At 49.5% G+C, this 18,792-nt stretch overlaps 1 protein-coding gene across 14 annotated transcripts in view; it reads left to right on the top strand.

Moving 5' to 3' along the window:
- CEP164 (centrosomal protein 164) overlaps positions 1-18,792 on the top strand; it is a 90,787-nt gene that overhangs the window by 56,157 nt on the left and 15,838 nt on the right. For 12 of the 14 annotated variants that reach the window (XR_012497379.1, XM_074335426.1, XM_074335427.1 and 9 more), the window contains 6 exons: positions 4,096-4,467; positions 5,477-5,557; positions 11,748-11,833; positions 12,939-13,106; positions 13,995-14,141; positions 18,540-18,749. Coding sequence is in view for 13 of the 14 variants with exons in the window: in XM_074335426.1 (XP_074191527.1) it covers positions 4,096-4,467; positions 5,477-5,557; positions 11,748-11,833; positions 12,939-13,106; positions 13,995-14,141; positions 18,540-18,749 (1,064 nt within the window). In the remaining variant the exon portion in view is untranslated. The remainder of the gene's footprint in view (positions 1-4,095; positions 4,468-5,476; positions 5,558-11,747; positions 11,834-12,938; positions 13,107-13,994; positions 14,142-18,539; positions 18,750-18,792) is intronic. The other 2 variants (XM_074335420.1, XM_074335423.1) reach the window with 2 other exon arrangements.

Genomic DNA, 18,792 nt, shown 5'->3' with positions numbered 1-18,792 from the left:
CCAGTCGTTCTTTAAAAGTATGTTGTTTAATCTCCATGAATTTGTGTTTTTTCCTGCTTTCTTTTTGCAGTTGATATCCAATTTCAAAGCCTTGTGATCAGAGAATATGCTTGGTATGATTTCAATCTTCTTAAATTTGCTGAGGCTGATTTTATGTCCCAATATATGGTCTATCCTTGAGAATGTTCCATGTACACTAGAAAAGAATGTATAGTCTGATGTTTTAGGATGAAGTGCTCTATATATGTCAATTATGTCCATTTCATCTAATGTGTCATTTAGGGCTGCTATTTCATTATTTATTTTCTGTTTGGATGATCTATCCATAGCTGTCAATGATGTATTTAAGTCCCCTAGTATAATTGTGTTTTGGTCAATTTCTCCCTTTAGTTCTGTTAGTAGTTGCTTGGTATATTTCGGTGCTCCCTGATTGGGGGCATAAATATTGATGACTGTTATGTCTTCTTGTTGTATAGTCCCTTCACCATTATGAAATGTCCATCTTTGTCTCTTGTTATCTTTTTCACCTGAAGTCTGTTTCATCTGATATCATTATGGCTACACCTGATTTTCTCTGGGTACCATTTGCTTGGAGTGTCAATTTCCACCCTTTCACTTTGAGTCTATGTTTGTCCTTGTAGCTGAGATGTGTCTCTTGGAGATAGCATATGGTTGGGTTTAGTTTTTGATCCAATCTGCTACTCTGTGCCTTTTTATTGGTGAGTTCAGTCCATTTACATTTAGGGTGATTATTGATATGTGAGGATTTCCTGTCATTCTATCTTTAGTTTTCTGGTAAGGCTGTGTTTCCATTGTTTCTTTGCCTTTTTGTTGCTGTCTATTATTTCTGGTGGTGGTATTCTATGATGTTTCCCTCTGTTTCTTCTTTTATTACAGTATATATTTCAGTTCTGGATTTTTTTGAGCGGTTACCCTTAAGTTTATGTAAAAGAAAGTTTGATATTTAGAGTATTCCATTTTCTTCAGCACGCTTACTTTCTCCATTCCCGTATGCCGGTTCAGGCCTTTACTCTCCCCCCTTTTTTATGTTTTGGTTGCCACAAATTGTCCCTGTTGATGGTGGTCGAATAGCCTCCTTTAGTATTTCTTGTAATGCAGGTCGTGTATTAGAAAATTCCCTCAGCTTCTATATGTCTGGAAAGGTCTTTATTCCTCCTTCATATCTAAAGGATATCTTTGCTGGATATATTATTCTTGGCTCATGATTTCTCTCTTTCAATAGTTTGAATATTTGGTTCCACTCCCTCCTGGCTTGTAGAGTTTCTGCTGAAAAATCTGATGATAATCTAATGGGCTTTCCTTTGTAAGTTACCGTCTTCTCTTCCCTGGCTGCCTTGAGGATTCTTTCTTTGTCGTTGATTTTAGACAGCTTCAATACAATGTGCCTTGGAGAAGGCCTGTTGGGATTGAGGTAATTAGGTGTTCTATTTGCTTCTTGGATTCGAGGATCCAGTTCTGTCCACAAGTTTGGGAAGTTCTCATCAACACTTTGTTTGAATATATTCTCTGTTCCCTTTTCTCTTTCTTCTCCTTCTGGTATGCCCATTATTCTTATATTGCTCTTTCTGATGGAGTCAGAAAGTTCTTGTAGAGTTCTTTCATTTCTTTTAAGTCTCAAGTCTCTTTCTTCTTCCATCTGTGTCATTTCCAGGTTTCTATCTTCGATATCACTGATTCTTTCCTCCATCTGGTCAACTCTACTACCTAAGCTGGTTATTTCATTCTTAATTTCTTCTATTGAGTTCTTAATCTCCAGAAATTCTATGGTTCTTTTTTTAAATTTCAATCTCTTTCGTAAAATGCTCATGTTGTTCTTTGATTGTGTTTCTGAGTTCATTAAACTGCCTTTCTGTGTTTTCTTGCATCTCGTTGAGTTTTTTCAGAACTGCAATCTTGAATTCTCTGTCATTTAAGTCACATATTTCCATATCTTTAAGTTCCTTTTCTAGAGACTTTTCACTTTCTTTCTGAACTGTCTTGTTGCCTTGGTTATTAATGGCAATTACTGATGTATTATTTCTCTTCCTAGACATCTACAGGAGTGGATTCTGGAACAGGTTGATAGGAAGAGGTCTTTCTTTTGTTTTCTAGTACTTGTTGGTAGAATGTTTTATTTTCTGTCTGACTGCAGCCTTTTTTTCTCTCTCACACAGTAGTGCTATGTTTTTTTCTGCACTATTCCAGCTTCTCACACAATGGGGGGATTCCCTGGGAGATGGGCTTCTCCTCTGTTAATAGTTCATCTAGGTCACAGGGCGCAGTGTCCGTGTGGGTATGCGGAGAGCTTTTGAAGTTCCAAAGCTCTTCCTGCACCAGATTCAGAGCCTATGTTTTTCAGCAGTTCTGTTTACTCCTGCAGGGATCTGCCCAAATAGGTGGGGTCAGGAGCCAGGTGAGTTGTGAGAGGTGGCCCAGAGCAATGGCGGTGACCACCACCACAGCCGGTCCTGCCTCCACAGCTCCCTCCCCTTTGCCGAAACTATTTGGGTTGCGAATCTGTGTCTGGGGTCCACAGTTCTCAGAACAGCAAATATTCTGTTCTTTTGATCTGACACTGCTACTGTTTCGCTTCTAGCACGGGGCAGGTGGGGGCGGGGCGAGCTCTGGGAGGGTAGGGAGGGGGCGGCTAGTCTCAGTGCCTAAGGCTTCCGTTCTCTGCTCGGCAGTGAGGGCTTAAACCACTGTTTTCAGGCTTCTTCCCTCAGTCTTTTCTCTGAGGTGTCTACTGTGAGCGTTGGATTCAGCCGTGTTATATGCTGCTCCCTCAGCCCTGTGGGCCATAAGCGGAGCCCTAGCAATCCGGGTTCTTCCCTCTCCCGCAGCTGCGGTAGTTCCGTGAAGCAGCGAGCTCGGAGCACTGAGTTAGGTCTGCGTCCTGCGCCCGCGCGGCTCTGTCTCCGCACTTTTCCCTTCCCTCCTCCCACACGCTCGCATGATTTGCCCACCTTTAGATGAATTCAGTAGTGGGCCTCTTAGTCTTGCCTGTCAGGCTGTGCAGGGAGTCCTCTGTGGAGTTATTGTTGTTCGATTACAGATATCCTTTCCAGAGACACTGCTGAAGGAGCCTCAGTTGACTGACAGCCTCTAGTTCCTGCACCTTTGTTTCACCACAGCTCGTGCCAAGGCTGTGCTCCTGGATGGAGGTGATGGAGTACAGCAGGCCCTCGAGCAGGACCATTTCTGCCTAATGCGGACCCATGAAGGGCTGGTGAAGACATTTCTAAGAATTATGCTGTGACCTGAGGCTCTTCTGACTGCAGTCTCCTTCCCTCTCTCCTGTCACAGATCTCAGACCTGTGTCCTGAAGGCTCGCCTGCCTCCTTTTTCCTTCATAGGCATTGCCCCCACAAATCGCTTAAACACCTAATCTCATCTTGGCATCTGCTTCTCAGAGAACTCAGTTGGCGTGCTCTGACAGAGGACCTGTCTCCAGGGTTGTTTGTACAGGAGAGGCTTTAGGGAGAGAGCGACCCGCATTGCTATTGAAGAAGGGCACCCTCCTGATATTCTTTTCCTACTGCCTTTTAAAAATGAAAAATAGACATTGGTACTTTTCTCTCATCATCATGATGATTTTCCATCATCATCATTGTAAATGAACATTGACTTCTGAGTCTGCAATCTTATGATTCGGCTGTTGGGGCTGGAACTAGACAGATTTACTACTAAAGGACATGCTAGCTGGTGACAGAGTTGTACAGTCCAGCGTGGTGGTTTCCAAGCCTTTCAGTGGACGGGTCAGGTTGGGCATGTCCAAATCACCATGATGTTCAGATTCGGTAGGTCTGAGTGGAGGCAGCAGCTGTGGTTTCTTTGTCCCAGACCTTCCACCCAGCCTGCTGTATCCTGGCTTCAGTTGCCAGGTCTGTATCTGAGGGGAATAGTTCAGGTGCCTTAGAAACCATGCTCCATGTGTTTTAAAAAGCTTTTGGCATGTTTGATGACCACTGGTGTCAGAAGTAGAGCACTGGCCTGTAGGAGTCAAGGAATGACCGTTCTGTCTTGCAGCAAGTCTCTCAATTCTTATTGTTAATTCCTGCCGTCTTCCTTTCTGATGTGGTCTGCTGCCCCCAGGAGTCTCCAGGAACAAGCAAGCCAGAGGGAAAGGACACCTCTCTTGATTCAGAAATTGCCTGCCCCCCTCCTCCCGGCAAGCTCTGCAGTCGAGCTGCAGACAGCAGCCTGAGCAGTGCCCATGGCACAGGGCGACAGGGAAGAGGGGCGAGTGCTCGGCTCCCAGGAAAAGAACAGAATGACAAGAGTGATCCTGTGATGTCCAGAAGTCTGGTGGACCCTGGGGGCAATCGGCCTGCTAAAGCCAATAAAAAAGATGCCCCTGAGGACCCGGTGGCTACAGGAGAGCAGGGTTCCAGGAAGGAAGAGACAGCAAACAAGCCAAAGAAGGAGGATTCTGTCCTGAAAGAGAGCATATCAGACGCCAGTGAAGTAAGTCACGCTGTCCCACAGGCAGTCGCGGCTGCAAGCCCAGTGCAGATTTCTGTCCCCAGATCTTTATTACTGAGGCAGGGGCTTCATTTGCAGGCCTGTAATGGGCTGTCAACATCAGCCAGCCAGAACTCTTAATTATGACAAATGTGCCCAGACCCAGCAGGAGGTAAAATCCTGAATGAAACACTAAACATGCTGGCTCTAGAAATTCACAGCAGAAATTGGCGTTTCCGCTGGCGCCCTCCTGGAATAGTCATGTTCTTCTGTTCTCCTGCTTCCTTCCTCTTTCCATTTCCCACCTCCCCTTCTACTTCTTGACATCAGTTTGGTGTTAGTCACGGTTTCAGCAATGAGTTCCTGTAGAGAGAGGAGAACATTGAGAGGGATGGGTGGTGGAGACAACTAGCAGTTCCTGCTCTGTGACTGTCAGTTAGGTTCCAGGAAGACTCATTGATCTTTGTGGCTTTTTCTGAACCAACCCAAGACGCGGGAGTCTTCCTTTGGCACGACCTGGCCAATGACCCAGATGGACAGAAGGAGGACCCAGTGGGGAGAGCCTTTGGCATTTTCTATTTTCAACCCTTAGTCCTGCTCCTCTTCCAGGTAGATGGTGAGGGAATTCATTTAAAGGGCTTTTAACTACTTCCTGGGAAAGAGACTCTCATTCTGTTTTTCTTTAGGATAGCATCAAACTTCCCTATTGCCAACTCTCTGACCATCTCCACGCCACTTCACTTGGCTCTCCTTACACATGTAAATCCTTATTGACCTGAGTCAGAGTGTGATTGTCCACACGCAGCTGCGCTGCCCAGCCTGACTGGGCTGGGGTTTGGTGCATGTGTCCAGAGAGAATGGGAGGGTCCACACGCCTCTGTCAGGTTTTCCAGAAGAGGTAGGTTTTGGGCTGAGCCCTGTGTTGGCGTCATGGCCTGAATGGAATTCCCTGGATGGTGATCACGACGTGTGCGCTGCTCCGGGTGACTTTTCTGTGCGTCTGTTTCCCCAGGAGTCGGAGATTAGTGAACACATGAAGGAACTACAGTTCTCAGACTCCGTTGCTTCTGACCCCAAGTCCTACCTTGGCCTGGTGAGTCTGCTATGAGGGCCAGCGGAGTGGTGGTTAATAGCGTGGGTCTGTGGGGCCCTGTGCTGAAGCAGTTTGCCTAACAGCACCCAGCTGGTGAGTGGGCGTTGGGGCTCAAACTTAGGTCTCGTCTAACTCCAGATTCTTAGCCCATTAACTAAGGATAACATTACCCTCTTTATAGGTTTCTTATGAGAAGAAAGTGGGGTAAAGAGCATAAAACACTAGCATACAAACATTTTAAAAAGTAGCTGTTATTACTGTTACTACTGTGTGAATTCCCTGTGACATCATGTGAGATCATTGCCTCTGGGCTCTTGCAGGAAGGTTACATGAATCTAGGAGGTTAGCGACTGGTTGTGTGTGCATGCGAGTGTGTGTGGGATCACTGAGCTGTGGTAAGGACCAGTCCTTCAGCTCTGGCTAGGAGGGATGCTGTGGTTTCATTTTCAAAGTTAAGAGTTTGTCCTGGAATGCCAGCAGCCATAGTTTCTTGGTCCCAGACCTTCCACCCAGCCTGCTGTGTTCTGGCTTCAGTTGCCAGGTCTTCATCTAAGGGGAGTAGTTCAGGGTGCTTTTTGGCAGAGTGTTACCTCTAGAAACCATGCTCCATCTGTTTGGAGGAAGCAGATCAAAGGGAAGGGATTAGCGGGAGGGTCAGGGATGAGCAGTAATGATATGAGGGAGTGCAGAGGAATTAGGGGGCTATGTGCTTCAGCCCCTCACTGAGCCATAGGCTTAGGAGGCAGATGGCAGCTGTATTAAATGGAGTAGAACTCAAACTGAAAGGAAAATGTCACCAAAAAAGAAAACCAAAGCTAGGAAGGGAAGGCAAAAAGTCATTGTTGGCAAAAACCATCATGAAGAATAGCCATGTCTCAGAACTCGGAAGCAAGGGCTTTGGCCTTTCTGAAGGAGTCCCATGTGGAGAAATGTGCCCATTTGTATTTTTCTTCCCCATGGGAGTGGGTGGAGGAAGCCATGGGCAGCAGGACCAGACCTTGGCTGGGCATCCCGCCATTTGTCAGGGCTCATGACAGAGCTGCCCCTTGTATTGTGCTGTCAGGTAGCAATCCGTCACTTAGCCCAGCAGGGATCTTAAGCATGGAGGGGGCAGGAGTGTGGCTCTGTGGCAGCCAAAGGGCAATGGGGAGCTGGCACTTCTGTGGGCACTTGCTGCCTGTCCCAAAGAAAAGCCTGTAGAGGAATTCTATTGATTAATCCCCATTGACCAGAGGGGCATCTGCATGGGAAAAAGGAAAGAAAAAGCTGGGAGGAGCCTACCAAACCTGATTTCCAAGCTGCTTACAGGTCTTCTGGGCGCTTTGGCCTCCCTCCTGGTGCTCTGGTTGGGAGGGAGAGACAGTTGGAAAGTGACATGCTTTGCAGCATGTGTCATGCAAAGAGCTTGGGCTTTGGAGTCTGCCCAGGGCTTATCTGCCCTCAGCCCCATTGTTTATTAACTGTATGACCTTGGACAGGTGACATATGCTCTTAGACCTGCTTCCTTAATTGGGAGATGAGGATAAGGGTACCAGTCTCCCAGGGTTTTATTTTGCCCATAATTGTATTATGAAAAATTGCAAGCATACAGAAAACTTAAAAGAATTTTACAGTGACTACTCACATACTCACCCACTAGAGTCTACAGTGAACATTTTAATATACTTCCTTTATCTCATATCTTTCCATGTAGTCCTGGTTTATTTTAAATAATTAGTACATGTGAAAATATTTAGCATAGTGCCAAACACATAGTGGGTGCCTTTCTGGAAGGTCAGCGGTAGAGGAGAGGCCCTGGTGGGTGCTGACCTCCCCATGTCCACTGTCTCCAGGACTTTGGTTTTCGCTGCCGTATCTTGGAGCCCCTCCTGGATGTTGGTGTGCTTTCCCTGGTCCTGAGTGGGGCCGACTGGGAGGCGAATCTTACTGGGTGGTGGGCTGCAGCTTCACCTTGGGGATGAGCCAGAGCTGAGCCCTGTGCATCCCAGCGTGCATTTCTGTTCATTCAGGCGTGGCCCTGACTGTGAGGGGGCTTCCGACCATTCCTGCTCTGCCGCTGCTATGAATTAGGCATACCGCCCACCCATATTTGTCTGTCTATCCATTCATTTAGCAACTGAGGATTGACCACTGGCTCGTGTGAAAAGCTCTGTGTAGATTGTGAATTTCAAGGCACTTCCCTGCTTGGCCCATTCAACATTTGCAGGCTGATCCTCAGCCTGCCTGCTGGGCACCAGCAGTGCCTACCACTCACCATTCCCTGGGCACTGTCCCCTCGTCCACTGCTCTGCATGCTGTGCTTCTTCCCCTTTTGTCCTGGCTGGTTTTGGTCTTGGAGGCCCACCTGTGATACCTCCTCCTTCAAGCAGGATGACTCATTCCCTCCCTTTGCTCTTCTTACTGCTGCTGCTTTTATTTTATGGTCCCTTATCGCCCCTGCCAGGTGTAAGCTCTGTGCAGGCATGGGTGACCTGTGCCCCAGAGGAGGGTACAGAGACAGATCCTGTCCTTAGAAGCTCTTAGGAGAAGAAAGGGGTGTAAAGAATGTAAAACACTAGCATACAAACATTAAATAAACATAGCTGTGTATTACTACTACTGTGTGAATTCCCTGTGACATCGTGTGAGATCATTGCCTCTGGGCTCTTGCAGGAAGGTTACATGAATCTAGGAGGTTAGCGACTGGTTGTGTGTGCGTGCGAGTGTGTGTGGGATCACTGAGCTGTGGTGAGGACCAGTCCTTCAGCTCTGGCCAGGAGGGATGCTGTGGTTTCATTTCCAGAGTTAACACAAGATCGTTTTTTCCTCCTCTGTGGGTTTGTTAGAATAGAAATTCTGGTATACGGTCTCTGCAAGTTTAAGGGAGCATTTGGTTTGGGTGAAACAAACAAGATATTTAATGTGAATCAAGCCTGTGGAGGCCTTAGTGAAATGAGTGGGAGACAGTGAAGAGCTGTAAGGCTGGTTGCATTTCTCTCAGCTCTGACTGACAAGTCTCCTGGGCCACTGCCCAGCCGCCAGGTCCCTGCTGCCCCTCAGTCACTCCCATTTGCAGCCCTGGTGGGATGTAAAGGCACAAACCTGGCCTGGTAGGCCAGACTGGTCAGGGAGGGTGTGGAGCAGGTGAATTGTGGGGCACCTTTGGCAGTGGTAGTTAAGTGGGGAAGTAACCATGTTGGCTGGGCAGAGTGGATTTCCATTGCTCTGACTCCAAAACTGGCCAATATCAGAATACTTGGGGGCTTTAAAAAAGACAGATTTCTGGGTTCTGCATAAAACCTAATGTGGCCAGCAGCCTCTTTTTGGGTCATGCCACTTAGTATAAAGTAGTACCAGGGCTTGGCTTGGATTTGGTTCTCATGAGGCACCCTCTGCCAGCACTGGCAGAGGAAGCCCTAAGCTCTAGCTCATGACCAGCATATTGGGTATGGAGCAGTTCTGGGCGCTCGGGTTGGCTGACGACATAGAGCCTCAGTCTCCAGGCTCTCCCGTCTTCAGTGCCTGGAGGGGCTGAGCAGGGACATGGGGCAGGAGGACCGAGCCGCAGCCTCTTTGTAGGGTAGACAGGACTGTAGCACAGTCTCCTTGGTCGTTCCCTGTGGGCTCCTGACCATGTTCTGTATTCTCTGGATCTCTCCCAAGGCCAAGGCCAGTGCAGAGCCTTAGAACTGAGCTTAACAAGTTTTTGTTCACTTAAAAAAATTGAATGCAGCCTTTTTGAGATGTAATTGACACATAATGAACTGCATGTATTTAACGTGTACCATTCGATATGTTTTACCATATGATACACCTTTCAAACCGTCACTACTGTCAAAATAATGATTATGATCAATTGTAAACATGATGAATTTTATAATAAATTACAAAAGTGACCATAAATTTTTTCAAATATTATAGAAGGTCAAAGTCTACTTTCTATAGCTGTAACTCCCACAGGTGAGGACTATTAACAGTTTCCATTAACATTTTTCATGTGCCTTTCTAGAAATTTTTCTGTGCACATATAAGCATATATCTATTTTCTATTTGTTTATCTTGTTTCCACCCATAAAAATTGGGACTGTGCTACAAAAACTGCTTGGCAATATTGGTCTTTAAATTTGAGAATAGATCCTTGACTTTTAACTTATTTCAGATCTACCGTACTCTTTTTATTGGTTGCAGAGCATTCTGCTTTATAAATGCACCGTGATTTATTTAACTGGGTACTGGATCATAAAAGCAAATCCCGCACTGAGTTAAGGATGGGGAAACGGTGTCTTAAGCCATCTGAGGCCAGAGGCTGCGAATGTTCTTGCTTTCTCCCCTTTCCACCCCTTTCTGAAGAGTGCCGGGCTTGTCTGGTTCCTTTGATTCCTTTTCTGGGGCAAAAAGTTGTAGGGATCAAGTCAAACCTTACTTGAAGGACCTTTCTTGGGGTACTTTCCCAAGGTATCCCCTTTTCTCATGCAGGGGTTTCTGGCAGGAATACAGACGAACCGGGGAGGAAACAGATGTTGTCTGCAGCTACTTCTTTCTGACTCAGGCCCAATCCCCAAATTGTTATTATGACCACCTCACTGTGCCACCCATCAAATTTAGTTTGTCAAATAGATTGGCCTGGGTGATATTTTTCCCCCCTTGAGACTTGAGAGAGGGAGCTATGTGCTGAGCTTGGTGTGATTTGTAGGGAAGACAAGTTGTCAGTTGAACACTGGAAGGGAATAGCGGTGAGGCGGGAGGAGGACTGCGTGCCCCTGCTATTGTCTGCAGGCTCTGCCCAGGCTGATGTGATTAGGGGTGGCAGCACTGGCAGGGAGCCCTTCTGCTGCAGGCACTGGGAGGTACTCACAGGCAGCATTTCTATTTTTAATGTAATTTGGGGGAGCCGGCTTTTAGTTCAGGCCCTGCCCTTCCTTGCCCATCCAGATGGCAGAGTCGGCCACAGCTGCTGGGGTCAGACTGCCAGTGGAGAGGTGTGGGGGGCTGTGGGCACAGCGCTGAGGACACAGCAGTGTGCCAGCCAGGCAGGAACCCCACTGGGGAAGATGGAATGAGTTGTCTCCTCCCCACCGCTCCTGTTAACCCTTGTGTCCCAGAACAGACGGGGCTCCTGTCAATATGACAGAAGGAGTACAGGTCCCAGAATGGGGACTGGCACTGGCAAGGTGTGTTTTTTTCCACCCCCCTTAGGCTGGGGGAGGGGGAGGAGTGTGAATAGAGGAGCTAACATTTGTGGCAGACTTCTTTGGGCCAGGTGTCTGAATTTATGTACATAATCTAATTGAATCCTCACCAGAAGCCCTGTGAGGTCCGGTTTGCTATCCCGTTTTCCGGTGGGGGACAGACTCCCTAGGCAGGATGTGCTAGAACAGAGGGTGGGGTCTAGGCTGACTACACCACTATACCCCATGGCCCCACCCCTGCAGAAAATACTTGAATTTATCTAGAATAGTCCTCTTTTTTATCAAATTTTCCCAGACACCCAAGCTTTAAAAATGAGATTTGGGTTGGTTCTTTTTTTTTGTTTGTTTGATGGATGGTATAATCCTTGACTGGGGGAGGGGGCACCGTTGTCCCCTGGTCGGAGCTGGGTGCTTGGGGGAGCTCAGGATGGAGCAAAGGAGCACTCTGTCTTCCTCCCTTCAGGTGCCCAAATGGTACCCTTTTTATCTGGAGTACGGTGCGCTCTCGTTTTACCAAGTCTCCATCTCGCCAGGTCCTTCCTCTTTATTGTACTCGTCTGCTGCCCCCAATCCTGCCCACTTAATTGCAGCGTCCCTGTATGTTATTGGTACTGGAGGTCTGGGGCCTCTGTAGGTGTTTGGTGTTCATGGATGGTTCTGCTTTCACTTTGCAACTGGCGGTGAAGGCTTCCAACTGCAGGAGGCAGGGTTTTCTTTTTCTTGTGTGTTTTACTTCAGCCTCTGGCTTCTGGCTCTGCATGCAGTGACTGTGGTATCTGACTCACCCTCCCCAGGCCAGCAAGGTCAGCTCTGGGAGCAGCTGTGAGCCTGGGGGCTTAGCCAGAGCGCCAGGAGGCTTTATTGCACAGTAGGCCGGCCGCCTCTTCTGTATCCTGTGTGGTCCTCACCCACATAAGAGCCACTTCTCAATGCTCCCTCTTAGGCACGGGAGTCAGTTGGAGGATTGAGGGACCCAAATACAGACCCCTCCAATATACACTTTGCACTGCTCCTGCCTCCAGGCCCAGAGGTTGGTCAGAGGAGACAAGGATGCCAGCCAGTCCAGCCCAGATGAGCTGCAGAGCAAACAGTCCAAAGGCTCAGAGAGGTACAGTACGTGGGAGGCTGCCCTCAGGCGCCTTTAAGGATGCGTGGACTGGGCAGAATTTGGTCTGCATGGCTCATTGTGCTCCTGCATGAAGACAGATGCTGAACGACTGGATGGCCTTTAGAGTCTGTGAGCGTGTGTGTGTGTGTGCGTGTGTGTGCGTGTGTGTGTGCGTGTGTGTGCGCGTGTGTGCGTGCTCGTGTGCGTGCGTGTGTGCGTGTGTGTGTGCGTGCTCGTGTGTGCGTGTGTGCGTGCGTGTGTGCGTGCGTGTGTGCATGCATGCACGTGTGTGCACATGTGTGTGTGTGCACATGTGTGTGTGCGTGCGCGCGTGTGCAAGCCCCCTGAGTGTGCACCACAGCAATGTGATGTGCTGCTGGGGGCCTTTGCTGGGGGCCTTTGGTGTGCACATAGCGCCCCTGTGGGGCCGGGCTTGGTCACTGGGTTGGATTAAGCTGTGTGTGTGCCTGGTCACGTGTCAGCGCTGGGGTAGCCTGCTAGAGCTCTGGGGGAGTCAGGCTGGAGGGTCAGCTCTGCACCTCGGGGCACTGCCATATCAGAGCTGGCTGAGGCTAACTCTGTGTGTGTGGTGGCTGGGGCTTCGGGGTGGTGGCTTCCAGTGTCTCAGGCCAGAGCCCATGATGAGGGAAGGGCTGCCACCTTGGAAAGGGAAGGGCGGCAGTCATTCTACTTTTTGGATCTTGAAAAGCTATCAGCATTCTTCCTTAAAGCTGTAGCTTCATGCATTTTCCATTGTCTGACCACCTGAGTCTGACTTCTCTTTCTGCCTAATTTCTGCCCAGTCCCTCCCTGGCCTGAGTGATGGTGAATTCTGGGAATGGATACACTGAGAGTATACCTAGCTCTCACTCCTGGGCCAAGCTTATGAAGCGCAGGGACCTGGGAAGCCTGAGTCTAGTCCAGGCAAAGGGAGCGCTCAGTAGCGAGTCTGTCCTTCCTACTTTTCTGGCTGTTTTGCCCTCTGTGGCTCTCCATGGATGTGGGGCTGGGCTAGGCTACAGTGTGCAAAGAGGAATGGACCTAGCTCCACATCCTACACTCCCCAATTATCTTCCTGCTCTGCTGCTCTGGCTGGTCTGACCAGGTTATCTCCTCCACTTCTGTATGGGGAGCGGCTCAAGAGTTCCCTTCACAGCCAGGCCACGGAAGAAGGGCCTCTGCAGGCCCCTGAGGGGCAGCCTGAGTGGAAAGGGACAGAGGAGCCCGGGGAGGACTCTACAGGCAGCCCCCTCCCGCCAGTTTCCCTGCAGAGGTAAGGGTGAGCGGGGGTCCTCTCAGGGTGGGAGTGGCCCCATCCTGTGTAGTTGTGTGTGTCGGGCCTGGAGAGGTGCGGAGAGCTGGGGTGGGTCTGCAGCCTAAGCAGCAGCAATAGAAGTTTCCTCTGAGTGTCCCACATGAGCTGGGGATTGAGGAAATTGGCCTCTGCCTCCTCCTCAATCCACAGCTAAAATTGAGGTGCACAGTCTGATTAGGGGAGCTTAGAATCTCTTGAACTAGGAACGGTCTCTTCTGAGCCAGCTGCCTCCCTGCCAGGGGCTGGGGCAGAGACTGCTGTTACCCAGGCTGCGGAGGTCCTGCCAGGTGGGGCATTTCTCCTCGCCTGCACCCATCAGCACCTCCCGCCCAGCCATCATCCCACCTCTAGTCATTGAGCAAATCCCTGGAGAGCCCTGTTGTGTGCTGGTTCCCAGGGCGAGGGAGGTGCAGAGCCCTAGGCTTCCCTGAGCCAGCTGACAGGACCTTTGTGCCCCAGCCTGCTCCAGAGCCTGCTATATATTAGCTAGTTCTGTTCTGGCAAGAGAAAGAAGCTGCTTTCTGAGCTCATCCAGTTGGAATGAGTCACTGGGGGAAGCTGAGCAGCAGCGATGTTCCATCACCAGCCTCCATTGAACACCTGCTGTGAGCAGAACTTCTTGGGCCCCATAACCATTCTGTGTCCCATGTGGGACCTGAGTGTCTGGTCTTCATTGTAAACAGTTCAGGCAGAGGCAGGGAGAGGAGAGTGAGATTTAAGACCTGAAGTAGGGAAACTGTTGGGGCTGCCTCCTTTGTCCCCATCACAACTCTTTGACCCTGAATGATGTTTGGAGCCCCTCACCTTCCTCCTGGCTTTAACATTTTCTTCCTTATTGCTTTCAAGGGAGGAGATCCCAAGCCCACCTATCACCTACAAGAGGGGCAAGGAGCAGCGCCCCCAGGCTGAGGAGCTGGGCACTGGGCAGGAAGAGGCCGAGGAGCCCGAAGAGAAGGAGGCGGTCAGCCCCACCCTGCCAGTCTCTCCCGAGGTGTAAGGGCTAGTTTTCATGTGTCTGTATCTGTCCTCCATTGTGGATGGTTGGCTTTGGTGCCCATGTACTCTTGGGTGGTGGGGAGGGGATGCTTTGGCCCTGGCCCAAGGGGTGCAGTGAGGGGAGAGTGGGCATACCCTCAGTTCTGTGAGCAGCCTTGAGACCCCAAGCAGCCATCACTGGTCCTCGTGTGGGTTGGCTGAGGTCCCCGGGGCTCCCCTCGTCAGGACCTGGGTATACGGGTGCAAACAAGAGGTTACCTCCTGAGTCATTAGAAATCTGGTAAATCATGTTCTTCTCTCTACAAAGTGCTATTTCTCTCTTTAAAAAATGTTTATTATATGTCAGGTGTAATTGGAAAAACAATGCCTGCTCAAAGAAACCCCAGAAGTTTTTATTGAGATCTTTATATAGACGAAAGTACACCAATCTGAGTTGTACAAGTCAGTGAATGTTTACATATGTACACACCACATAACCACCACTGAGACCCAATGGAGAACTTTTCTGTCCCTTGAGAAAGTTTCCTCATGCCTTTTCCTCTAATCCACCTGTCCCAGGTCACTGCAATTCTGGCTTCTGTCCAGTAGATTTGTTTTTCTGGTTCTCCAACTTCATGTAAATGGAAGTAGATGGTATACCGTGTATATTGTTTGTACCTGGGTTTGCAGCTCACTTATGTGGTTGCATGAAGCACTTCCAAAACTTAGAAATTGCTTAGCTTTTTTCTCCCATTTTCACCTTCCCCTGTCTCACTCCTTTTACAGATGAGGAAACTGAGGCTCAGAGAGGCGAAGGGATTTGCCCAGGGTCACATTGCTGGTCAGTTGCAGAATTAGAACTAGACTCTAGTCACTGGAGCCGTAGATGTCTGACTTTTAGTCGGCAGCCGTGGTTCCTTTTCTGTACATGGAGAGAGACCAGGGTTACAAAGTTTTTCCCATCTGAACTGAGCACTACAAAAGAGTTAAAAGTCCCCAGGATTCAGGCTGACTGTTGAGCAGAGGCTGGTTCATCCACTGCTCACAGGAAGTGTCACCGAGAGCTGGCAGAGCACATGAACTCCCCATCTCATGTCATCACCATGGCACTACAGGAGTGGTGTAGGGAAGGGGTAGTGTCATTTTTCAGGTGGCGATATATTCTACAATGACAGCTCTGACCTGGAGGAATGACTTGGCTTTCCCAAGTGTCCTTGGTGGCTGTGGACAGCCAGATCAGGGTGCTTTCTATGGGGACAGGAGGCGAGTGTGGGTCAGAGGGAGGACGCTGTCGGCAGAGGTCAGAGGGTATCTGCATGGGGCTCTGAGAGAGAAGCTGAGTAGTGAGAGAAGCCGAGGCAGCTTTGTGTTTTTCCTCTGTCCTAAGGAGGCTGCCCCCGCTGGGGTCTCAGGGACACTTTCCTTGACCAATTTACACAGTACCCTTAGGAAACGTCTTTTGTTCCTTTCCTGAGTTTTTTCAGGCCCCACAAATTCCTTGTTATTAATCTTTACAGTTACATTAGGAATGGATTGATTTTTCTGGGTTTTGTAGGGAGTAGCTTTGTCTGTTTCATTTGTTCCTGCGGGATTTTAATTTATGGAGGTGACTGACAACACAGAGAGGCCATTGCCATTGAAAGAAGAATTTATTAATAACATTTCCAGAGAGAAGAAAGCATGCCACGCCATGCAGGGCCACGTGAGGAAGGACCAGGGCTGGTCAGGAGGCAGAAGAGGCGAGAAGGGAGAGCATGAGCCTTTCTTGGGGTTTTCATGGGAAGGAATGGGCAAGACAGGCTAAGTATCCTGTGTGAATGTAGGATTGGATGGTTGAATAATTTTGTGGATTTTGTGTGATGGGGTGGCATCTAGTTGCCTGGTACCTGGTCCTGGGTGATTTAGGGTAGGGAAATACTGGCTTGGTGTGAGTTAGATAAGGAGACGGTTGGGATATAGACTCAGGATTGGTTAGTTTGCATATGACAGACGTGTTCCCTTTGTTGTCAGTAAGAATTGGTTAGTCCTGGGAGGGGCAGTCTCCTTGACCAGCAAGCTTAAGATGTCAGAACATCACAAAATACAGCAAATAAGAAAGCATGATTCATAGAGTGTCACTTTTCATAGATGTAGTCAAACTGAATCAGGAGTTAGGAGCAAAGGGCAGGCCAGCGAGTGTGGGCAAGGCTGGCAAGCAGCCACCACCGTGCACGCTTTTTGGCCAGAAGGCCTGGGTCTGGGAAAGGGGGAGATTCTCCCCTTTGTCATCCCAGCATCTTTCTTGAGGTGTTTGTAGGAAGAGGGTAGATTCATTAAAACCACTGGGTTGAATGAGAGGAAACAAGATATCTTGGCTTGCGATCCTGGCTTTTGTGGTGTACAGACATTTCAGAATGTCTGGGTGCCTGTCTCCCTTCCTCTTCCCTCTCCCTGCCCGCCTTCCCTCCTTGCTCTCCTTCACATGTCTCAGAGCTACTTGGTGGCCAGGCTGAAATGGTTATGCTCCTACAGAGCCTCCCCTTGGCCCTAACTGCTGAAAACTGGATCTCAGCAATGCTAACGCCTGAGGAGTGGCCTAGAAATCAGACCTGCCTCCTCCTCTGGAGTCTCCAACTTCGCAGTCAACTTTCAGGCCTGCTCTGGACTTAAGCTGGGAGTTTGGGATATTAGACCTTTAAAACGGGGACACAGAAAAAAGGCCTACTGAAAATTAGGCCTGTTTGCTTGCGTGCCAGGCTTGCAAGCCAGCTCACTCATGCATGTAGCCTGGGCACACACGGCCATGCTGTCTCATGCCCCATCTTTCTGTAGCATCTGTCCCTAGGGCCCCACAGAGCTCCACAGCCCACAGGGGAGAGAGACATTAAAAGGTACCATTTCAGGAAAAAAAGATGTTTTCAGCCAAGGTTGGAAATGAGTTGGAGGGTTGATGAGGCAGAGAGCTGCGGGGGGAGGCTCTTTCCAAAGGCAGAATTCTCAGAGGAGGTGGCAGCCACATCTCTTCCATCTGCATCAGTGGTGCTGTGTCAGGGGACTGAGAGGAAGTGGGAATTGGAAGGAGGGGGAGATGGAGCTGCGAGCAGAAGAGAATTGGAGGCATAGCTCAAGACTGTTTCTGGTCTGAGTTACAATTTTAGGGAAGGGGGAAGGAAAGATTTTACTGGTATTTCAGAGATGCCAGTGGCCTTTTGTGTCTTCCTTCTCTCTCTAGTCTCCAAAGGCCTTGTTTTCTTCAACTTTTCTAATCTGATCCTACACACTGCCTTCTATCTGCTGCAGTGCTAGAGCTGGAGAGAGAAGGGGGTTCTGCAATCCCAGCCAGGGGACTGGCTCCCCCGTCCCACTCTTGTTCCAGTGCTCCTTGACTTGGGCCTGGGTCCCCGTGCCAGGCTTGCCACAGCCTAAGCACATGGAAGAAGTGTGGTGGTTGTGTGGCGAGATCAATTTCTAACATAAGATTTAGGGACCTGGGAATGCAAACGCATACTGGCCTTTAGGGGAGCCATTCTGGTAGGTGAAATACTTTATCCTGCTTATGCTCTCATAGTTCCAAATGTTCTCGGGGTTTCTCTTTGGGCATGTCCTTCAAGAACCAGAGTACAAGCAACAAACAACATTTGTAAAGTATGGGCATCTTTTTAACCAATGCCATTAGTCCTTATCTTCCCACCCACCCAATTCATCCAGGTTAGCTCTCAATTTCTTATACCCATTTTCAACCATTGAATTAACTCGAAGCAGATGAAAACGTGGCATCATCGGCGAGACATGGAGCACGATATTCCTGTTGTGCTCTTTCTACGATCTTTGGCTTAGGCACTGGTCTCCTGCTTGGCTCCCTCAGCAGTGTGGGCGGGGTTCCCATTCCTGGGCCTGCATGGACTAGTCTGGGTCTCAGGGCTGGTACAGCTGCTGCTGCTTCTGCTGCCGGCTCAGGGGCATTGGCCTCTGTTCAGTTGGGGAGGCCAAGAACAGCCTCTGGGGACTTCCCAAACTGCTGGCATGAGCCTCAGGTAGCAGGCAGAGTCCTAGTGGGTGACAGAAACAGGGCCCTGAGCCACCCTGGGGAACACCTGTCAGGGAGAGCGCTTTAATCTCTCCCTGCTGCTGCGAGCTCCTGAGCCACGTCTTCACCTTGGGCCACAACCACTGGGCCCGCTGAGAGCCTGTTATGGGCTGCCCTTCTCCCCAGGCTCGCAAGGCCTTAGGCAGCCACAGTGGGGCAGGCGCTGCCTGTATGTCCCACAGTGGCAGCCTCACGGCCCGCCTGTGGGGGGCCTGATTTGCATATGTGACTCCTGATCGTGGGCCCCCCATTAGGACTCCGTATGTGATGATCCATAGTTGTATAAGCCCTGATGCCAAAAGGTGGGTGGATATTAAAAGTAGTGAAATGCTGTTCTCCACCCTTGGCAGGTGCTCTCCGGAGCTTGTGGCTCCCCCAAAGCAGCTCTCAGAGGCGGCCATGAAGGCCATGGAAGAGGCAGTGGCTCAAGAACTCAAGCAACACCAGAGGCAGCTTCTGGACTTGAAGCAAGCGAAGATGCAGCAGCTGCGGGAGAAGCTGTGGCAGGAGGAGCAAGAGGAGGCCCTCCGGCTTCACCAGCAGAAGGAGAAGTCGCTCAGGTCCTGCCCCTCCCCTTAGAGAAGCTGCCCAGGGCCTTGCAGG

This window comes from Rhinolophus sinicus, linkage group LG06, assembly GCF_036562045.2.
Source record: "Rhinolophus sinicus isolate RSC01 linkage group LG06, ASM3656204v1, whole genome shotgun sequence".
Lineage (NCBI taxonomy): Eukaryota > Metazoa > Chordata > Mammalia > Chiroptera > Rhinolophidae > Rhinolophus > Rhinolophus sinicus.
Note: the sequence above shows the minus strand (reverse complement) of the source record. Positions and strands in the feature narration are given on the sequence as shown.